The following is a 17,216-nucleotide window of genomic DNA, read 5'->3' on the forward strand; positions in this document are numbered from 1 at the left end:
GATCCCAAACAAGTGTCACGTGGGCAAAACAGAGGTTCAATATTTAGGGCATTGGGTGGGAAGTGGGAAACAGAGACCAGAACCAGCCAAGATTGAGGCCATAGCCAAATGGCCCACCCCACGCACTAAAACCCAGGTCATGGCGTTTCTAGGGACAGCGGGGTATTACAGGAAATTCGTTCCCAATTACAGCAGCGTAGCCAAGCCCCTCACTGATCTGACCCGTAAGAACCAACCCCGCCAGGTAACCTGGACCCCAGAGTGTGAGGAAGCCTTCCACCAGCTAAAGGACGCCCTCACCAATACCCCTGTATTGGCCACACCCGATCCAACTAAACGTTTCCTTGTCCACACAGACGCTTCTATGTTTGGATTGGGGGCAGTACTGAGCAAGTCGGGCCGGACAGCCAAGAACACCCGGTAGCTTACCTGAGTCGGAAACTACTGCCCCGTGAAGTAAGCTACGCGGCCATCGAGAAGGAGTGCCTGGCAATAGTATGGGCACTCAAAAAGTTACAACCATATTTGTATGGACGACAGTTTTCCCTCCTAACGGACCATAATCCCCTAATCTGGCTTAATCGGGTCTCCGGAGACAACGCCAGATTACTGCGGTGGAGTTTAGCTCTACATCCTCTGGACTTCACCATCCACTACAGACCCGGCAAACAAAACGGTAACGCCGATGGACTAAGTTGACAAACGGAACTCGTACCAACTCCATAAACTTCGGTCATCCCCAAACCGATCCGTTAAGGATCAGACTGTGTATGCCGATCGCGTCACTGAAAAGGGGAGCAGTGTTACAGAACCCCCCAGCACCAAGAATGTTATGCAGTATATGTATGTATAATAGTTTCCATGTGAAATGCATCAGTCCACAGGCTGCGCCCCTGGACAAGATATTCTCCTTCTGACCTCCCCCACCTTTGTAATTCCCACAGTAAATACCAGCAGGCTCCGGCCCCCTGCGGCTATTGTAATGTATGTCTGGCCTGCTGTTTTCCTATTGGCCTGCCCTGTGTATCTGTGTTATATATTCTGTGTGCTGTAAATAAAGGGTGTTCTTAGACTGGAAATGCGTGGAGAAGCAGTCAGCTTTTATATGCTCTCATGTAATCAAGAAATTCCTGCCAGCGTCCTTCATTCAGAATCTAGCAAAAGCAGAGTGGACCTCCTGAAACACGGGTGGTACTGAAAGAGGTACCCCAGCTTGGTAGACCCCGTTACAGGCAGTATATACACAGGGGCCCTGGTTGGTGGAAGGGGAGTATACACACAGTGGGCGCTTTGGTTTTGGGGGCAGTATATACACAGGGGGCTCTGGTTTGGGAGGCAGAATATACAAGGGGCTCTGGTTTGGGGGGCAATATATACACAGGGGGCTTTGGTTTGGGGGGCAGTATATACACAGAGGGCTCTGGTTCAGGGGCAGTATATATATACTGGGGGAAGTATATACACAGGGGGCTCTGGTTTGGGGGCAGTATATAACAAAGGGCTCTGGTTTGGAGGGCAGTATTTATACAGAGGGCTCTGGTTTGGAGGGCAGTATACACAGAGGGCTCTGGTTTGGGGGGCAGTATATACACAGAGGGCTCTGGTTTGGGGGGCAGTATATATACAAGGGGCTCTGGTTTGGGGGGCAGTATATACACAGGGGGCTTTGGTGTGGGGGCAGTATATACACAAGGGGCTAAGGTTTTGGGAGTATATACACAGGGGGCTCTGGTTTGGGGGGCAGTATATACACAGAGGGCTCTGGTTTGGGGGCAGTGTATACACAGAGGGCTCCGGTTTGGGGGGCAGTATGTAAACAAGGGGCTCTGGTTTGGGGGGCAGTATATACACAGGGGGCTCTGGTTTGGGGGGCAGTATATGCACAGAGGGCTCTGGTTTTGGACAGTATATATACTGGGGGAATTATATACACAGGGGGCTTTGGTTTGGGGGACAGTATATACACAGGGGGCTTTGGTTTGGGGCAGTATATACAGAGGGCTCTGGTTTGGTGGGCAGTATATATACAAGGGGCTCTGGTTTGGGGGCAGTATATATACAAGGGGCTCTGGTTTGGGGGGGCAGTAAATACACAGAGGGCTCTGGTTTGGGAGGCAGTATATACACAGGGGGCTCTGGTTTCGGGGGCAGTATATACACAGAGGGCTCTGGTTTGGGGCAGTATATATACTAGCGGAAGTATATATACAGGGGGCTCTGGTTTGGGAGGGGACGTATATACACAGGGGGCTCTGGTTTGAGGGGCAGTATATACACAGGGGGCTTTGGTTTGGGGGACAGTATATACACAGGGGGCTCTGGTTTCGGGGTGCAGGGACATCCCTGAGAGCGACACATGGGGAGCACTTACCCTGACAATGTAGGGGACTCCAGCACCCATCACCTTGTCATCGGGGTGCAGCCATCCGCGGGTGGGCTTGTTGACGAAGCTGCCATGTCGGGTCCACTCGTCTCCAGCCAGCTGTCCTCCTTCCACTCGCACTTTCCTCCCGCAGCTGAGCTTGTTCATATCCTGGGAGAAAACAGTGAAAGTCCTTCCTGAGTCTGGGCTGTCATCTGTCGACCCCCAGATGCTGCCTGTCTCCTTCCCTGGCCCTCCGGGGCTGCCCGTCTCATTTACCGCTCCCGCGGGGCTGCCCGTCTCATTTACTGCCCCCCCAGGGATGCCTGTTGAGAAGCCGCGGAGGCTCAGCAGACTAGCAGGATTGGAGAGCTTAAGGTTGGCCATTTTGGGGAAGAAGGAGCAAAGGGTGGTGGGGCTGTCCTCGGACTCGGAGGAAAGTTCTGCCAGGTTCAGCATAGGAGTCAGAGAAGAGGAAGAGGAGGAGCTGGGCAAGGACTCCATGATATCCACTGAGGGTGTGGGGGGCCCGGTGCCCGGGGCATCCTCCGCGGAGCTCACAGACTCGTTACGTAGGTGATTGTACTTGGTTTTGGGCAAGAGATCCATGATGCCAGTTGGCAGCTTGTAATCTACAGACATGAGGGGTCCAGGTATCATAGTCTGGAGAACGGCAGTTAGAGCCCCTTAACACTCGGCCGGTTACATAGTACTGTGTGCCCCAGGTGGTCCGGCAATTCACAGGAGAGAAGCAGCAGTGTAAAGCAGAGTCAGATGCCAGAGGCCTGGCATGGAAGCCAGGAGGACCCCATCCCAGTCCCTTCCTATTCCACCCAGCGGAAGGAAGAGGTGGCGGGAGGAGAGGTCAGGAGGGCTGAGCAGCTGCATCTCCCATCTCTGGAGTAGAGCGAGTGTCTGCTGTCAGCTAACAGGCTCCCTGGAGGAGAGGCAGACGGCCAATGGCAGGCACTGTGCTGACTCACAGGAAGGCACCAGCTCATTTCCTGCAGCCCCAGATAGATTAAAGCCTGCGGCACGTGACCCTGCGGCGCGTCACTCTGCCTACGGAGCTTGCCATCTAATGCACAAGGTCACTGCCAGTGGTGGCATCGTCACAGCGACAGTAGGGCGCAGCTTCCTGCTGTCATGGAAACCATTAACTGCTTCCAAGCTGCAGCGCTGTGTAGTGGAGGCAGCCAGAGACCTATGTGTTAGACCTCACCCCGCCTAGTGGTGGGCTGGTGAACTACAACACTCAGTACAGCAGATGGGATGGAGAGTGGCCGTAATGTCAGCTATTGATTCATTCGTGTGCAGATAAGAGATGATAGGGAGTAGTCCAGGGCCGCTCCAGCACCCCTCCTAGTGGGATCACATTCCTCAACGTGTGGAAGACATTATGTACTATGGGGGACAGAATTAAGAGATGCTCCATGCATCCCGCCTCCTCCTCAGCCCTCACCATGGCCATTAGGCGCTCTCCTGGGACTCGACTTCCTGCCATCCTCCCCCACACAGGAAAGGAGGCCGAGGACGAGGGGAGGCCGGTGACCGCTGATCTGTGGGCTGTCCACCACACTCTACCTTCCAGAGCAAGGGGCGACCACTGAGGGACGCCCCGCGCATACAGAGCAGAACCACAAGTCCCAGCATAGCTTGTACAGCCCCATAGTTTGTAAGCTTGCGAGCAGGGCCCTCACTCCTCCTGGTATCTGTTTTGAACTGTATTTCTGTTATGCTGTAATGTCTATTGTCTGTACAAGTCCCCTCTATAATTTGTAAAGCGCTGCGGAATATGTTGGCGCTATATAAATAAAATTATTATCATTATTATGCATGGAACAATGCAGTGCCTTGTCATTCAGCACACACAGGCTCTGAAATAGCATGCTGTGCCTCGTATTTTTACAAAGTCCCGCACTGATGAGAAGAAGGTATGGGCACTGCAGGCAGCGGGCACCCGACCACTCCCCGATGTTAAAACATGACTGCAAAGGGTACTCATCACCAGGAGCCCTCCACCAAGACACAGCCCACCACCGCGGACACCAGGACAAGACGTGGCAACTGTGCTTACCACGTACTCCATCTCTGCGTCTCACTTCTGCCTGGTCTTCAGCTACCTGCATGTCAGCGACAAGAAGGGGTTAAAGTACTGGAGGTGGGGGTTGAGGACCCCTGCCCACTAGTGTAGTGTGATGCACAGGCAGACCCCCTGGCAGCCAAAGACACAATTCACAGTCACTTCCTACTTCTCGACCCCCACCCACATGCCAGAGAGCGAGCCCCGACACATCTGTCACGAGGGTGTGGGCCGGGACATCCTACTGTGCGCCGCGGGGACACCTGCACTTGCCACCCATACCCACACACGATGCCTGCACACACCAGGACGCCTGCACACGCCACCCATACCTGCGTGCCGCGTTGATACCCGCACTTGCCACCCATACCCGCACACCGCGGGGACTCCTGCACACCGCGGGGACTCCTGCACACCGCGGGGACTCCTGCACACCGCGGGGACTCCTGCACACCGCGGGGACTCCTGCACACCGCGGGGACTCCTGCACACCGCGGGGACTCCTGCACACCGCGGGGACTCCTGCACACCGCGGGGACTCCTGCACACCGCGGGGACTCCTGCACACCGCGGGGACTCCTGCACACCGCGGGGACTCCTGCACACCGCGGGGACTCCTGCACACCGCGGGGACTCCTGCACACCGCGGGGACTCCTGCACACCGCGGGGACTCCTGCACACCGCGGGGACTCCTGCACACCGCGGGGACTCCTGCACACCGCGGGGACTCCTGCACACCGCGGGGACTCCTGCACACCGCGGGGACTCCTGCACACCGCGGGGACTCCTGCACACCGCGGGGACTCCTGCACACCGCGGGGACTCCTGCACACCGCGGGGACTCCTGCACACCGCGGGGACTCCTGCACACCGCGGGGACTCCTGCACACCGCGGGGACTCCTGCACACCGCGGGGACTCCTGCACACCGCGGGGACTCCTGCACACCGCGGGGACTCCTGCACACCGCGGGGACTCCTGCACACGCCACCCATACCCACATGCCACGGGAATACACGCACTTGCCACCCATACCCACACACGAGGATACATGCACACTGCTAGGACGCCTGCACACGTCACCTATACCAGCATGTCGTGGGGATACCCACACTTGCCACCCATACACCGCGGGGACACCTGCACACGCCACCCATACCTGCATGTCGTGGGGATACCCACACTTGCCACCCATACCATACACGAGGAAACCTGCACACGCCACCCATACCCACACACGAGGATACCTGCACACCGCGAGGAAGCCTGCACACGCCACCCATACCTGCATGCCGTGGGGATACCCGCACTTGCCACCCATACCCACACACGAGGATACCTGCACAACGAAGGGACACCTGCACACGCCACCCATACCCACACACAAGGATACCTGCACACCGCGGGGACGCCTGCACATGCCACCCATACCTGCATGCCGTGGAGATACCTGCACTTGCCACCCATACCAACACACGAGGATACCTGCACGCGCCACCCATACCCACACACCATGGGGATACCTGCATGCGCCACCCATACCTGTACAACACTACATGCATTTGCACCTCTGCCACCGCCTGCAAAACACCACTGTCTACACATCTGCTACACTTATATCCGTTATACACACCCCTACACTGATGCAGAGTACGGACTGGTGAGATATCAAACATGTACAGGATGCAGAGTGCAGAGCTCTGCCATCAGTGATTGAATACGGAGGGTGACAGCTTGGCCTGACCAGTCCTGTTCACATAGTCAACTCCTATAGATCAGACTGGAATATACAGGAAGGAAACAATTGGAAAACTGGTTTCTGAGACCCCTGAAGATGGACGGACAGAGAACCAGACACCAGAACTCCAAGGGGACAATATCATTTACAGAACTGACCACTTGGGGGCAGCAGCCGCGGGAGAGAGGAGTGAATAAAATGCGGCAGAAACAGGACCGGGGGGGGGGGGGGTAGCAGAAACAGGACCGGGGGGGAGGCACAAACAGGACCGGGGGGGGGCACAAACAGGACCGGGGGGGGGGCACAAACAGGACCGGGGAGGGGGGGGGCACAAACAGGACCGGGGAGGGGGGGGCACAAACAGGACCGGGGAGGGGGGGGCACAAACAGGACCGGGGAGGGGGGGGGCATAAACAAGACCGGGGGGGGGGGGGGCAGAAACAGGACCGGGGGGGGGGGGCAGAAACAGGACCGGGGGGGGGGCAGAAACAGGACCGGGGGGGGGGGGCAGAAACAGGACCGGGGGGGGGGGCAGAAACAGGACGGGGGGGGGGGCAGAAACAGGACCGGGGGGGGGGCAGAAACAGGACCGGGGGGGGGGCAGAAACAGGACCGGGGGGGGGGAGAAACAGGACCGGGGGGGGCAGAAACAGGACCGGGGGGGGGGGGGCACAAACAGGACCGGGGAGGGGGGGGGCACAAACAGGACCGGGGAGGGGGGGGCACAAACAGGACCGGGGAGGGGGGGGCACAAACAGGACCGGGGAGGGGGGGGCACAAACAGGACCGGGGAGGGGGGGGCATAAACAAGACCGGGGGGGGGGGGGGCAGAAACAGGACCGGGGGGGGGGGCAGAAACAGGACCGGGGGGGGGGGGGCAGAAACAGGACCGGGGGGGGGGCAGAAACAGGACCGGGGGGGGGGGGGGCAGAAACAGGACCGGGGGGGGGCAGAAACAGGACGGGGGGGGGGGCAGAAACAGGACCGGGGGGGGGGCAGAAACAGGACCGGGGGGGGGGCAGAAACAGGACCGGGGGGGGGGCAGAAACAGGACCGGGGGGGGGGGAGAAACAGGACCGGGGGGGGCAGAAACAGGACCGGGGGGGGGCACAAACAGGACCGGGGAGGGGGGGGCACAAACAGGACCGGGGAGGGGGGGGGCACAAACAGGACCGGGGAGGGGGGGGCACAAACAGGACCGGGGAGGGGGGGGCACAAACAGGACCGGGGAGGGGGGGGCACAAACAGGACCGGGGAGGGGGGGGCATAAACAAGACCGGGGGGGGAGGCAGAAACAGGACCGGGGGGGGGGGGGGAGGCAGAAACAGGACCGGGGGGGGGGGCAGAAACAGGACCGGGGGGGGGGGGCAGAAACAGGACCGGGGGGGGGGCAGAAACAGGACGGGGGGGGGCAGAAACAAGACCGGGGGGGGGGCAGAAACAGGACCGGGGGGGGCAGAAACAGGACCGGGGGGGGGCAGAAACAGGACCGGGGGGGGGGGCAGAAACAGGACCGGGGGGGGGGGCAGAAACAGGACCGGGGGGGGGGGGGCAGAAACAGGACCGGGGGGGGGGGCAGAAACAGGACCGGGGGGGGGCAGAAACAGGACCGGGGGGGGGGGCAGAAACAGGACCGGGGGGGGGGCAGAAACAGGACCGGGGGGGGGGGGGCAGAAACAGGACCGGGGGGGGGGGGGCAGAAACAGGACCGGGGGGGCAGAAACAGGACCGGGGGGGGGGGCAGAAACAGGACGGGGTGACAGAATCGGGGGGTGGCAGAATCATGACGGGGAAGGGGCCGGCAGAACCAGAGGGGGTGGCAGCAGAGACAGGACGGGGGTGGGCAATTATCTGTGGTAGGTGGCCAGTGCCACACACGGGTTGGAGGTGACTGACCTTTCCGTGGGCTAAGCCTTCCCTTCATATACCCGCACTCACCGGGGCAGCATGGAGTGGGACGGGAAGGGGAGTCACAGATTCGGAATCTTTTGACAAGAAACTTTCCGTCTTTCTCTAAACACGAAACTTTCCCACTTCCGGCTCCGCCTGGGTCGCGTCACAGGGGAGGAGCCGCCATCGTGGATGGGAATGTATCTCAAGCCTCGCTCTGAAACGAGACTCCGCCCATTGAAGAATCTGGAGCGGTGATTGGCTGAGCCTGGCCGCCAATAACCAAGACAGGAACTCGGGTTTGAACGTGAAGCGCGGACGGAACGATCTACGGTCAGTGTGGAGGAGAGATGTCCGCCAAACATATCTACTACTCTGACAAGTACGACGACGACAGCTACGAGTACCGGTAACTTGAGCCGGGGGAGCCCCGGGGACAACGCCTGGAGTCCTTGTGCTGCGCTCCGCGTATACTCCCTCCCCCCTGACTCCTCCGTTGGGGCCGCTCTCTCGCCTCCCCCCTGACTCCTCCTTTGGGGCCGCTCTCTCGCCTCCCCCCTGACTCCTCCTTTGGGGCCGCTCTCTCGCCTCCCCCCCTGACTCTTCCTTTGGGGCCGCTCTCTCGCCTCCCCCCCCTGACTCTTCCGTTGGGGCCGCTCTCTTGCCTCCCCCCCCTGACTCTTCCGTTGGGGCCGCTCTCTCGCCTCCCCCCCTGACTCTTCCGTTGGGGCCGCTCTCTCGCCTCCCCCCCTGACTCTTCCTTTGGGGCCGCTCTCTCGCCTCCCCCCCTGACTCCTCCTTTGGGGCCGCTCTCTCGCCTCCCCCCCTGACTCTTCCTTTGGGGCCGCTCTCTTGCCTCCCCCCTGACTCTTCCTTTGGGGCCGCTCTCTTGCCTCCCCCCTGACTCTTCCGTTGGGGCCGCTCTCTCGCCTCCCCCCTGACTCCTCCTTTGGGGCCGCTCTCTCGCCTCCCCCCTGACTCCTCCTTTGGGGCCGCTCTCTCGCCTCCCCCCCTGACTCCTCCGTTGGGGCCGCTCTCTCGCCTCCCCCCCTGACTCCTCCGTTGGGGCCGCTCTCTCGCCTCCCCCCCTGACTCCTCCGTTGGGGCCGCTCTCTCGCCTCCCCCCCTGACTCTTCCGTTGGGGCCGCTCTCTCGCCCCCTGACTCTTCCGTTGGGGCCGCTCTCTCGCCTCCCCCCCTGACTCTTCCGTTGGGGCCGCTCTCTCGCCTCCCCCTTGACTCTTCCGTTGGGGCCGCTCTCTTGCCTCCCCCCCTGACTCCTCCTTTGGGGCCGCTCTCTTGCATCCCCCCTGACTCTCTTCCTTTCTTGCAGCCACGTTATGTTACCTAAGGACCTTGCCAAGATGGTACCGAGGAGCCACCTCATGTCTGAAACTGAATGGCGGAACTTGGGGGTGCAGCAGAGCCAGGGCTGGGTGCACTACATGATCCACGAGCCTGGTGAGTGCTGGGGCTGCCACCGGGGGTCTGCTGGCGCTGATGATATACTAGTTGTCTGCTGGCATCTGACAGAGGGCTGCTGGCACCAAGCAGACTGCGCTGGCACTGGGGGGGTCTGCTGGCACTGAGAGGGGATTCTTCGATCCTGATGTATTGGAAGCAGAAAAATTTGCAAATGCCTGGAGAAGGGTGGGAATATGATGCCTGATCATGTCCACAGTGGCTGTCTTCGGTGGTCTGTCCAGTGCGTGGCCACTCCTGTCGGTGCCTTGATTCCCCCCCCGGCCAATGATGGCCAATTCTAAACATTTCATCACTTGTTGCACTTTTACTGACATCCATGAAGCTTCTGTGAAACCTCAATATTCTCAGCGCTGGCCCTTATTCTCCAACTTGTGCCCTTCTCCCCCTGGCAGCTGGACATCAGCTTCTGGGCAGAACCTGACATGGTGGCTGTCATCAGTCAGGGTCTGCCCTGAAGCCGATAGCCAGCTGCCAGAAGGAGAAGGGCAAAGTTGGAGAATAAGGGGCAGTGCTGTGAGAGTCATCTTATAAGAGCTGTAACTATTTTCCTTTTTCCAACTTGGCTGGATGACAGTTTTTTTTACCAAGTAGTTTCCTAATAGTTAACTAGTTGTTTACCGAGTCAGTGCTCGGCCGCCGTCATTTACAGCCATTCTGATTAACCCCAGAGAAAGTGTTGCTGCTCTAGGAGGATTTTCCTGCCTGACATTTTCTGTAAACAGTCGACAACACAGCAAAAGATCTCACTGTGGAAAGTTGTCAGTCAGGAGAAGGGGACAAAAACATTTCCCAGGCATTAGGTCGACCATGGACACTGAAAACATCACGAGGAGGCCCAAATGTGGCACAACAGTGATATTACTGAGAACTGGATATCTCTCAAACATTGGTGAAAAGTTTAGAAATTTGGTGCTGTAGGCTGACAGCAGCTTTAAAGGAGCTACAAGAATTTCTGTCCATGCCTGGTTGTGTTTTGCATGTGACAACATGCTCCCACATACTTCATATCTCTGGCCTGTAGGGTCGAGGGGCAAAACGGAAGCCTTTCTTAACACACAAAATCATCCAGGCTGACAAAATTCTGCCAACCTCAATCATGTTGGCCAGAAGTAGGAAATGTCTTCTGCCTGAGTCTGAGAAGGCACTTTGTGGCCATAATTCAACAAGGCCCAAAGCCAAGATCATCATCCCCACAGTGAGTCATGGTGGAGACAGAATTCTGCTTCATGAATGTTATTTTTGGCAGCTAGAATTGGGGCTTTTGACAAGGGGGAGCAAATTATGAACAGTCTGAAATATTTTTAGAATTATACAAGATACACATATAATACTAACAGTGACGGGGCAAGGCCCTCTCCTCTCTAATGGACATAAATTCTACAGGATAATGGGGAAGGAAGCAGTAGGTTGGGGGTTGTGGCAGCTCTGGTGGTGAAGAGGTGGCAGCAGGGCCAGTATAGATTATCGCTTTCTTGAAGAGATTGTTTTCAAGTTCTGTCTGGAGATTCTGTATGTGGCGGATAATTGAACGTGATGGGCACAGAATTCTGGAGGATGGGAGGTGTGACATAGAAGTCTTGCAGGCGACAAGTAAAGTACAAGTGTGGAGGACATAAGGAGGTCTTGAAAGCACCATAGATTACTTTGGGACGTATCAGGAGATTAGATCTCCTGGCATTGTAGGTCAATGTTAGCAGCTTGAAGTGAATAGTTGGGGAATTGGGAGCCAATGACAGAATTTGCAGAAGGGAGAGGACAAGGAATATCGAGGAGAGTGGTGACTAATCGTGCAGTAGAGTTAGGGATGGACTGTTGAGGTACGAGAGTGTTAGCAGATAGAATACAGAAGAGAATATTGCAGTGGTCCAGGCGGGAAATTGAGGGCATGCACTAACCTGTTAGTAGATTCAGGGTTGAGGAAAGGACTGATTCTCAAAATGTTTTTGTTGGATGTGGCAAGAGCTTGGATGTGCAGGTGGAAGAACGTGGTACCGCTGAGTTACTTCGAGGCAGCGAACTTGCGGTATAGGGGAAAGTGTAATATGACGTATTGTGATAGATCGGTTAGTGGAGTTAGGTGAGATGGAGGAAAGACGATGAGTTCAGTTTTGTCCACATTGAGCTTTAGGAATTGTTATGAGGAGGATATGGCTACTCTGGGTTTCTGGATAGCAGAGAGGTAGATCTGAGTGTCGGCGTATAGATGGTACTGGAAGCCATCCGACTTTGTTGTTCCAGACCGAAAGGTATAGATGGAGAAGAGGGGTCCCAGAACAGAGCCTTGTGGGACTCCAACAGAGAGAGGGTGAGATGGTGTGTGAGTGGGAGATGCTGACTATATGATTGGAGAGGTATGAGGAGATCCAGGATAGGGGTAAGGTCTGTGATACTGAGGGAAGAAAGGATCTGTAGGAGGAGGGAGTGTCGAAGGCAGAGGATGGGTCTACAAGGAGTATAAAGAAATGTTTGTTAGCTTTGGCAGTAAGTCGCTACTAGTAAGTCGCTAGTAGTTTTGTTCAGGGCAGATTTGGAGGAGTGATGGGGACAAATTTTGGTTTGTGAAATGGGTTGATGAGAGGTGGGAGGAAAGTTCATCATGGACGTGCTTTTCGAGGAGTTTGGGGCAAATTAGAGTAGCAATATGGGGCGATATCTGGTCATAGCGGTCGGGTGGAGGGATGGTTTCTTGAGGGTAGGTATCGTGGCATGTTTGAAAGCAGAAGGGAAGAAATTAATAATTGGTTAGGGCTGGGATAAGCATGGCGATGAGGTTGGGTAGAAAGTGTGATTTGGAGACGAGATGAGCAAGCTCTCCTTCAGTGATGGTGGGACTAAAGTTATGGGGGAGGCGCAATGACCTGTTATACATAGGGCCTGTGGTGGTTGAGCAGTAAAGCTTTGTGTTTGGTCAATCTTGGCTTTGAAATATGCAGCAAAGTCAGGGAGGTCTGAGAGGCGGAGGAGGGAGGTAGAGGTATTTGGGGTAGTGGGAAAAGGAGGATACGAGGGTTATGGAGTCGTCCGGTCCAGGAGGGGTTGAGGGCAGACTTGAATGTGAAAGTTGCTTGTATGATTGTGGTCCGCATGAGCATATAATCCCTTTTTAAAAGATTTATTTGTTTATGACACAGTCTAAAGACACCATTACACCAGTGTAAAGTACACTAAGTTTCCACCTGGGATACAAGATGTGTTATTTTTCCAATGTGTATAGGACCATGCAGAAGATACTGTGGATAGGTCCTTTATGAACAATATCCAGGATAGTGGCCCAAAAATATTAGCTAATGTTCCCTAACTCATGAACTAACCTGATACTACCTGACTGCAGAGGTTGGTGCCCTATAAGATACTGGATTGGCGCCCCAGCTTGTCGGAGGCTCGCCCTCTCTTCTCCTGTTATGCCCTATATTAGCTAGATACAAGTGGGAATATAGGAGAGGTAAGAGAAATAATGTCAAAATGGTCATGGAGCACAATTATCAAAATTAAATCCTATCATAAGGTTTCTTGGCCAACTTGTAGACTGCCAGCATCGAGGGGAAATGACCAAAATTTAGAGTCATAAATATAGAACGTGCTCATATGATTGCAAACAATATTGATAATCTAGATATGCTGAGGAACTTCTTGTGACACTGATAATGCCTCTGACTCAACACTTTTCCCCGCCTATTCGGTTCCTCGGGGTTTTATACATGGCTCGTTCTGATTCATGATGGTTTAAGCACAGGATGATTCTGGCATACCTAATAAACAATATGGGCTTTAAATGACCCTCCAAGCCTAGAGGTTTGTGCAAGATATCTTATTCATGTTACAGGACTACGGTGTCCTCATTTTCCCCTTCTCCAATGGCAGCACCATGTGAGAGGGTATCCGCCCATCAAGGACAAGAAACCTGAATAAAAGGGTGGTACATCTCCGCATCATCTGGTTTCCTGTCCTTGAAGGAAGAGCGGTACACTAAAGACTTGTCCTGGTCTGGAGGGTGTCCTGGGACGGCATGCCTTCTGGACGGGCGATACATCCACTGGCCAAGAGGTCGGTACAGGAAGAGACCTCTTGGCAAAAAGTCTCCTGCCGATGCGAGGTCCTGGGTCTGTGCACGCCGGGGCTGCAGGAACACCCCGTGCTGAGTGCGCCAGGACATGCTTCTGGAACTGCACATGTGCTGAATACACTGGTGGAAGCTCCGGCACACCCCAGTGACTATCGTGCTAGAAAGCATGGCCGCCCGGGTTTGCACAGGACATGGTATATAATATTTGATGCGTCCTTATGATGCAGCGCGACGGATGTGAATATGCAGCTATCTGGGAATTTGCAGGGCTGGCTGAGGCTCCCAGCTGCCGGATTTAAATTATATGATGACCTGGAAACCAGGGAGGTACCGGAGGAGGTGTGGCAGGACTATCCCTATATATAATGGGATGGTCACCAGAAGATGGCATCTTGCAGCAACCTCAAGCATGGATGTGCTTAAGGAGCTGCAGCAACAGACTGCCACCTCTGCGTCCCTGGAGGTGTCAGGCAAGTGGCAACAACAAAACTGCCCAGAGGAATAGGGCTGGTCATGAGTCCACCACAAAAAGATTGCTCCAATTGTATTCAGAAGACCGTCTCTGAAGCGACCTCCAAAATTGCTATGTATTTAAAATCTATAATAAAATCAGAGATCCAAGACTCATTGAAACAACTGATGAAGCAAGAAAAGGTGGAGGAAAAGAGACCGAAGCAGCAAGCATCTGATTCCAATGGGTCAGTAATATTGGAGAATGAGGACGATTTAGGCTTAAAATGAACCAAGGACTCCTCCACGTAGATGTCCCTTAGGGGCACATACACTTCAGCAAACATTTTGCTGAAGTGTTCGTTGACCGGCCGAACTTTGAACAGACGGTCAAAGTTGGGGTCATCTCGTGGGGGACACTGCATTATCGGTATAATGCAGGAATTTGTGCATGGCCCCAAAACCTGTCCGGGCCATGACCAATCAGAACTCTGGAGTGATGTATAAAGTATCAACATTCCAATATTGCTGAATTTCTGGCTTTTTCAGGATCCCAATGTGAAGGACTGTTATGATAAGGTAATTCAGTACCACAATGGACATAGAGGTCAGAGCACATACAGTGACCTGACAATAACCCAAAAACATAGAACGAGCTCTGAGACGTGGGAACTCTGCTGACCGCAATCCCTAATCCTCTCCAACCACACTAGAGGCAGCCGTGGATTGCGCCTAACGCTCCCTATGCAACTCGGCACAGCCTGAGAAACTAGCTAGCCTGAAGATAGAAAATAAGCCTACCTTGCCTCAGAGAAATACCCCAAAGGAAAAGGCAGCCCCCACATATAATGACTGTGAGTTAAGATGAAAAGACAAACGTAGAGATGAAATAGATTTAGCAAAGTGAGGCCCGACTTTCTGAACAGAGCGAGGATAGGAAAGGTAACTTTGCGGTCAACACAAAACCCTACAAAAACCACGCAAAGGTGGCAAAAAGACCCTCCGTACCGAACTAACGGCACGGAGGTACACCCTCTGCGTCCCAGAGCTTCCAGCAAGCAGAAAAAAACAAATAGACAAGCTGGACAGAAAAAAAACAGCAAACAAAATAGCAAAGCGGAACTTTGCTATGCAGAGCAGCAGGCCACAGGAACGATCCAGGAGGAAACAGGTCCAATACTAGAACATTGACTGGAGGCCAGGATCAAGGCACTAGGTGGAGTTAAATAGAGCAGCACCTAACGACTTCACCACATAACCTGAGGAAGGAAACTCAGAAGCCGCAGTACCACTTTCCTCCACCAACGGAAGCTCAGAGAGAATCAGCCGAAGTACCACTTGTGACCACAGGAGGGAGCTCTGCCACAGAATTCACAACAAAGGACCAGGCCCCAAAACTGCATAATTTCAACTGCGTCTACAGGAGACCAGTTAGAAAATGATGAACCGGCGTTTTGTGCCAAAAACTGCCGACCGTACAAATTAGTCTGCTCCACCATGAGGTTAACAAAATCCTCAGTGAAAAAGACTTTCAAAAAGTCTAGTTCTGTGAGGCCGGTGGTCAAACTTGATTCCTGATTCTGCTACAAAATCAGGAATCAGTGGCTTATAATTTTCAGGGGGGGGGGCGAGGTCAATACAGGGTCCAAAGAGGGGTGCGCTGGTTCATTTTCAGGAGTGGGCGCTGCCTCATCTCTTTTCCTGGGATGCCTGCGTGGTGGTTCCGCAGGACCCGAGGAGGAGGATGAAGAATCTGAAAAGAATAGAAATGTGGGATCCTCTCCCTCGCTATCAGTGTCGGAGGCAAGGAAAGAAAATATGCCTCTTCCACTGAATAACGTTGTTGGGACGAACGTGACGGGTGGGCCTTTTTTTTTTTTTTGTGTGAATATGGTGCTTTGGGGGGATAGTGCTTGGTGCAAACTGTTATCTGAAAAGAAAAAGCTAAAAGGAGAAAAAGCAAATGGGGAGAAAAAATACATGTGAAAAGAAAAGTCTAAAACAGCAGGCCCTAGCTCTGATAAGTGAACTGTTTCACTTACCAAAATTCAGCGGCTGCTGGATGTGCGTACAGGGGTGGCGCAAGTTGGGGTGAAAAAAAATGGAAAGCTGCCAGCGCAAGGTCTGGCAAGTGAACTGCGTCACTTATCAAAGTTTGGCGGCTGCTGGATGTGCGTACCGAGTTGGCGCAAAGGGGGCTGAGAAGGCAAGCGCGAGTGATCGGTGAGCTGTGTTACCAATCAACGCTCAGCGGCTGCTAAATATGCACACGGAGGCAGCGTGAAGGGGGTAAAAAGAGGGGGATTGGGGTGGATAAAGAGAGATTGGGCAGGGATTAGGGATCACAGTTATAGTCTCTCTTCTTTCATCTGTCTTCTTTCTTCAGCAGGAATTGTGGTGTCACAGGCTACAGTGGCACCACAAGTCCCAGCACAGGAGGAGATCTAGCTGTGTGACTGCTCTGCAGGAATCATCAGCTAGTGTGAGGATTCCTGCAGAGCAGTCAGACAGGTAACAGAGCGGTCATACCGCTGCTGTGACCTGTCATTGGTGGGATCGATGATCACATCGATCTCACCAATCAGAGGTGGCCCTGGTGACATCGGTGTTGCTAGGCACCGGCCTAGGAACAGAGTTCACAGCTCCAATCTTAGGCAGGTCACCAGCAGGTGACTGGCAGGACACAGCGCGGTCACACCGAATATGTGCCCTGTGATTGGCACGATTCACGATTACATTGATCATGCCAATCAGCAGCTGCAGGCCATACTAGGCCTGTCCTAGGTACCGAGTTAAGATCGTTGCTATTACAGCACCGATCCAGGCCGGTACCAGCAGGGCACAGAACGGTAACACCGCCGATGTGTGCCCTGCGATTGGCGCGATGGATGTGATTGTAGATTGCGCCAATCTAAGCAGTTTTGGACGATGCCTGTTGCCAGGCACCGGCCTAGCATAGAGTACATCGATACTTGATCCTTGCCTGGGACCTCACTGTTTCAGTCAATGAGAGGCTGCGGTTGGCTGTTCAGAATTGAACAGCCAATCACAGCGATCAGGAGGCCGGATGGGGGAGTACGCAGCCCGGGATGCCGTCACCATCTTCCTTGAGGTAAGATGGCTTAAGTCACAATGTCGCATTAAAG

At 54.7% G+C, this 17,216-nt stretch overlaps 2 protein-coding genes across 4 annotated transcripts in view; one reads left to right on the forward strand and one right to left on the reverse strand.

The window, feature by feature from the left end:
• SHC1 (SHC adaptor protein 1) overlaps positions 1–8,243 on the reverse strand; it is a 67,520-nt gene extending 59,277 nt beyond the window's left edge. Inside the window, exons 1-3 of one of the 3 annotated variants that reach the window (XM_069768734.1) lie at positions 8,122–8,243; positions 4,440–4,485; positions 2,372–2,533 (exon numbers count right to left, since the gene is read on the reverse strand). In XM_069768734.1, the coding sequence (XP_069624835.1) occupies positions 2,372–2,533; positions 4,440–4,451 (174 nt within the window). In that variant the 5' untranslated portion in view covers positions 4,452–4,485; positions 8,122–8,243. Of the gene's footprint in view, positions 1–2,371; positions 3,119–4,439; positions 4,486–8,121 lie in introns of those variants that run through there. The other 2 variants (XM_069768742.1, XM_069768727.1) reach the window with 2 other exon arrangements.
• Positions 8,244–8,324: 81 nt separating this feature from the next.
• The window catches only part of CKS1B (CDC28 protein kinase regulatory subunit 1B), a 59,655-nt gene continuing 50,763 nt past the window's right edge, over positions 8,325–17,216 (forward strand). The window contains exons 1-2 of the mRNA XM_069768752.1: positions 8,325–8,482; positions 9,406–9,533. Coding sequence (XP_069624853.1) covers positions 8,424–8,482; positions 9,406–9,533 — 187 coding nt within the window. The 5' untranslated portion in view covers positions 8,325–8,423. The remainder of the gene's footprint in view (positions 8,483–9,405; positions 9,534–17,216) is intronic.

Source organism: Ranitomeya imitator, chromosome 1 (assembly GCF_032444005.1).
Source record: "Ranitomeya imitator isolate aRanImi1 chromosome 1, aRanImi1.pri, whole genome shotgun sequence".
In the NCBI taxonomy this organism is placed as follows: domain Eukaryota; kingdom Metazoa; phylum Chordata; class Amphibia; order Anura; family Dendrobatidae; genus Ranitomeya; species Ranitomeya imitator.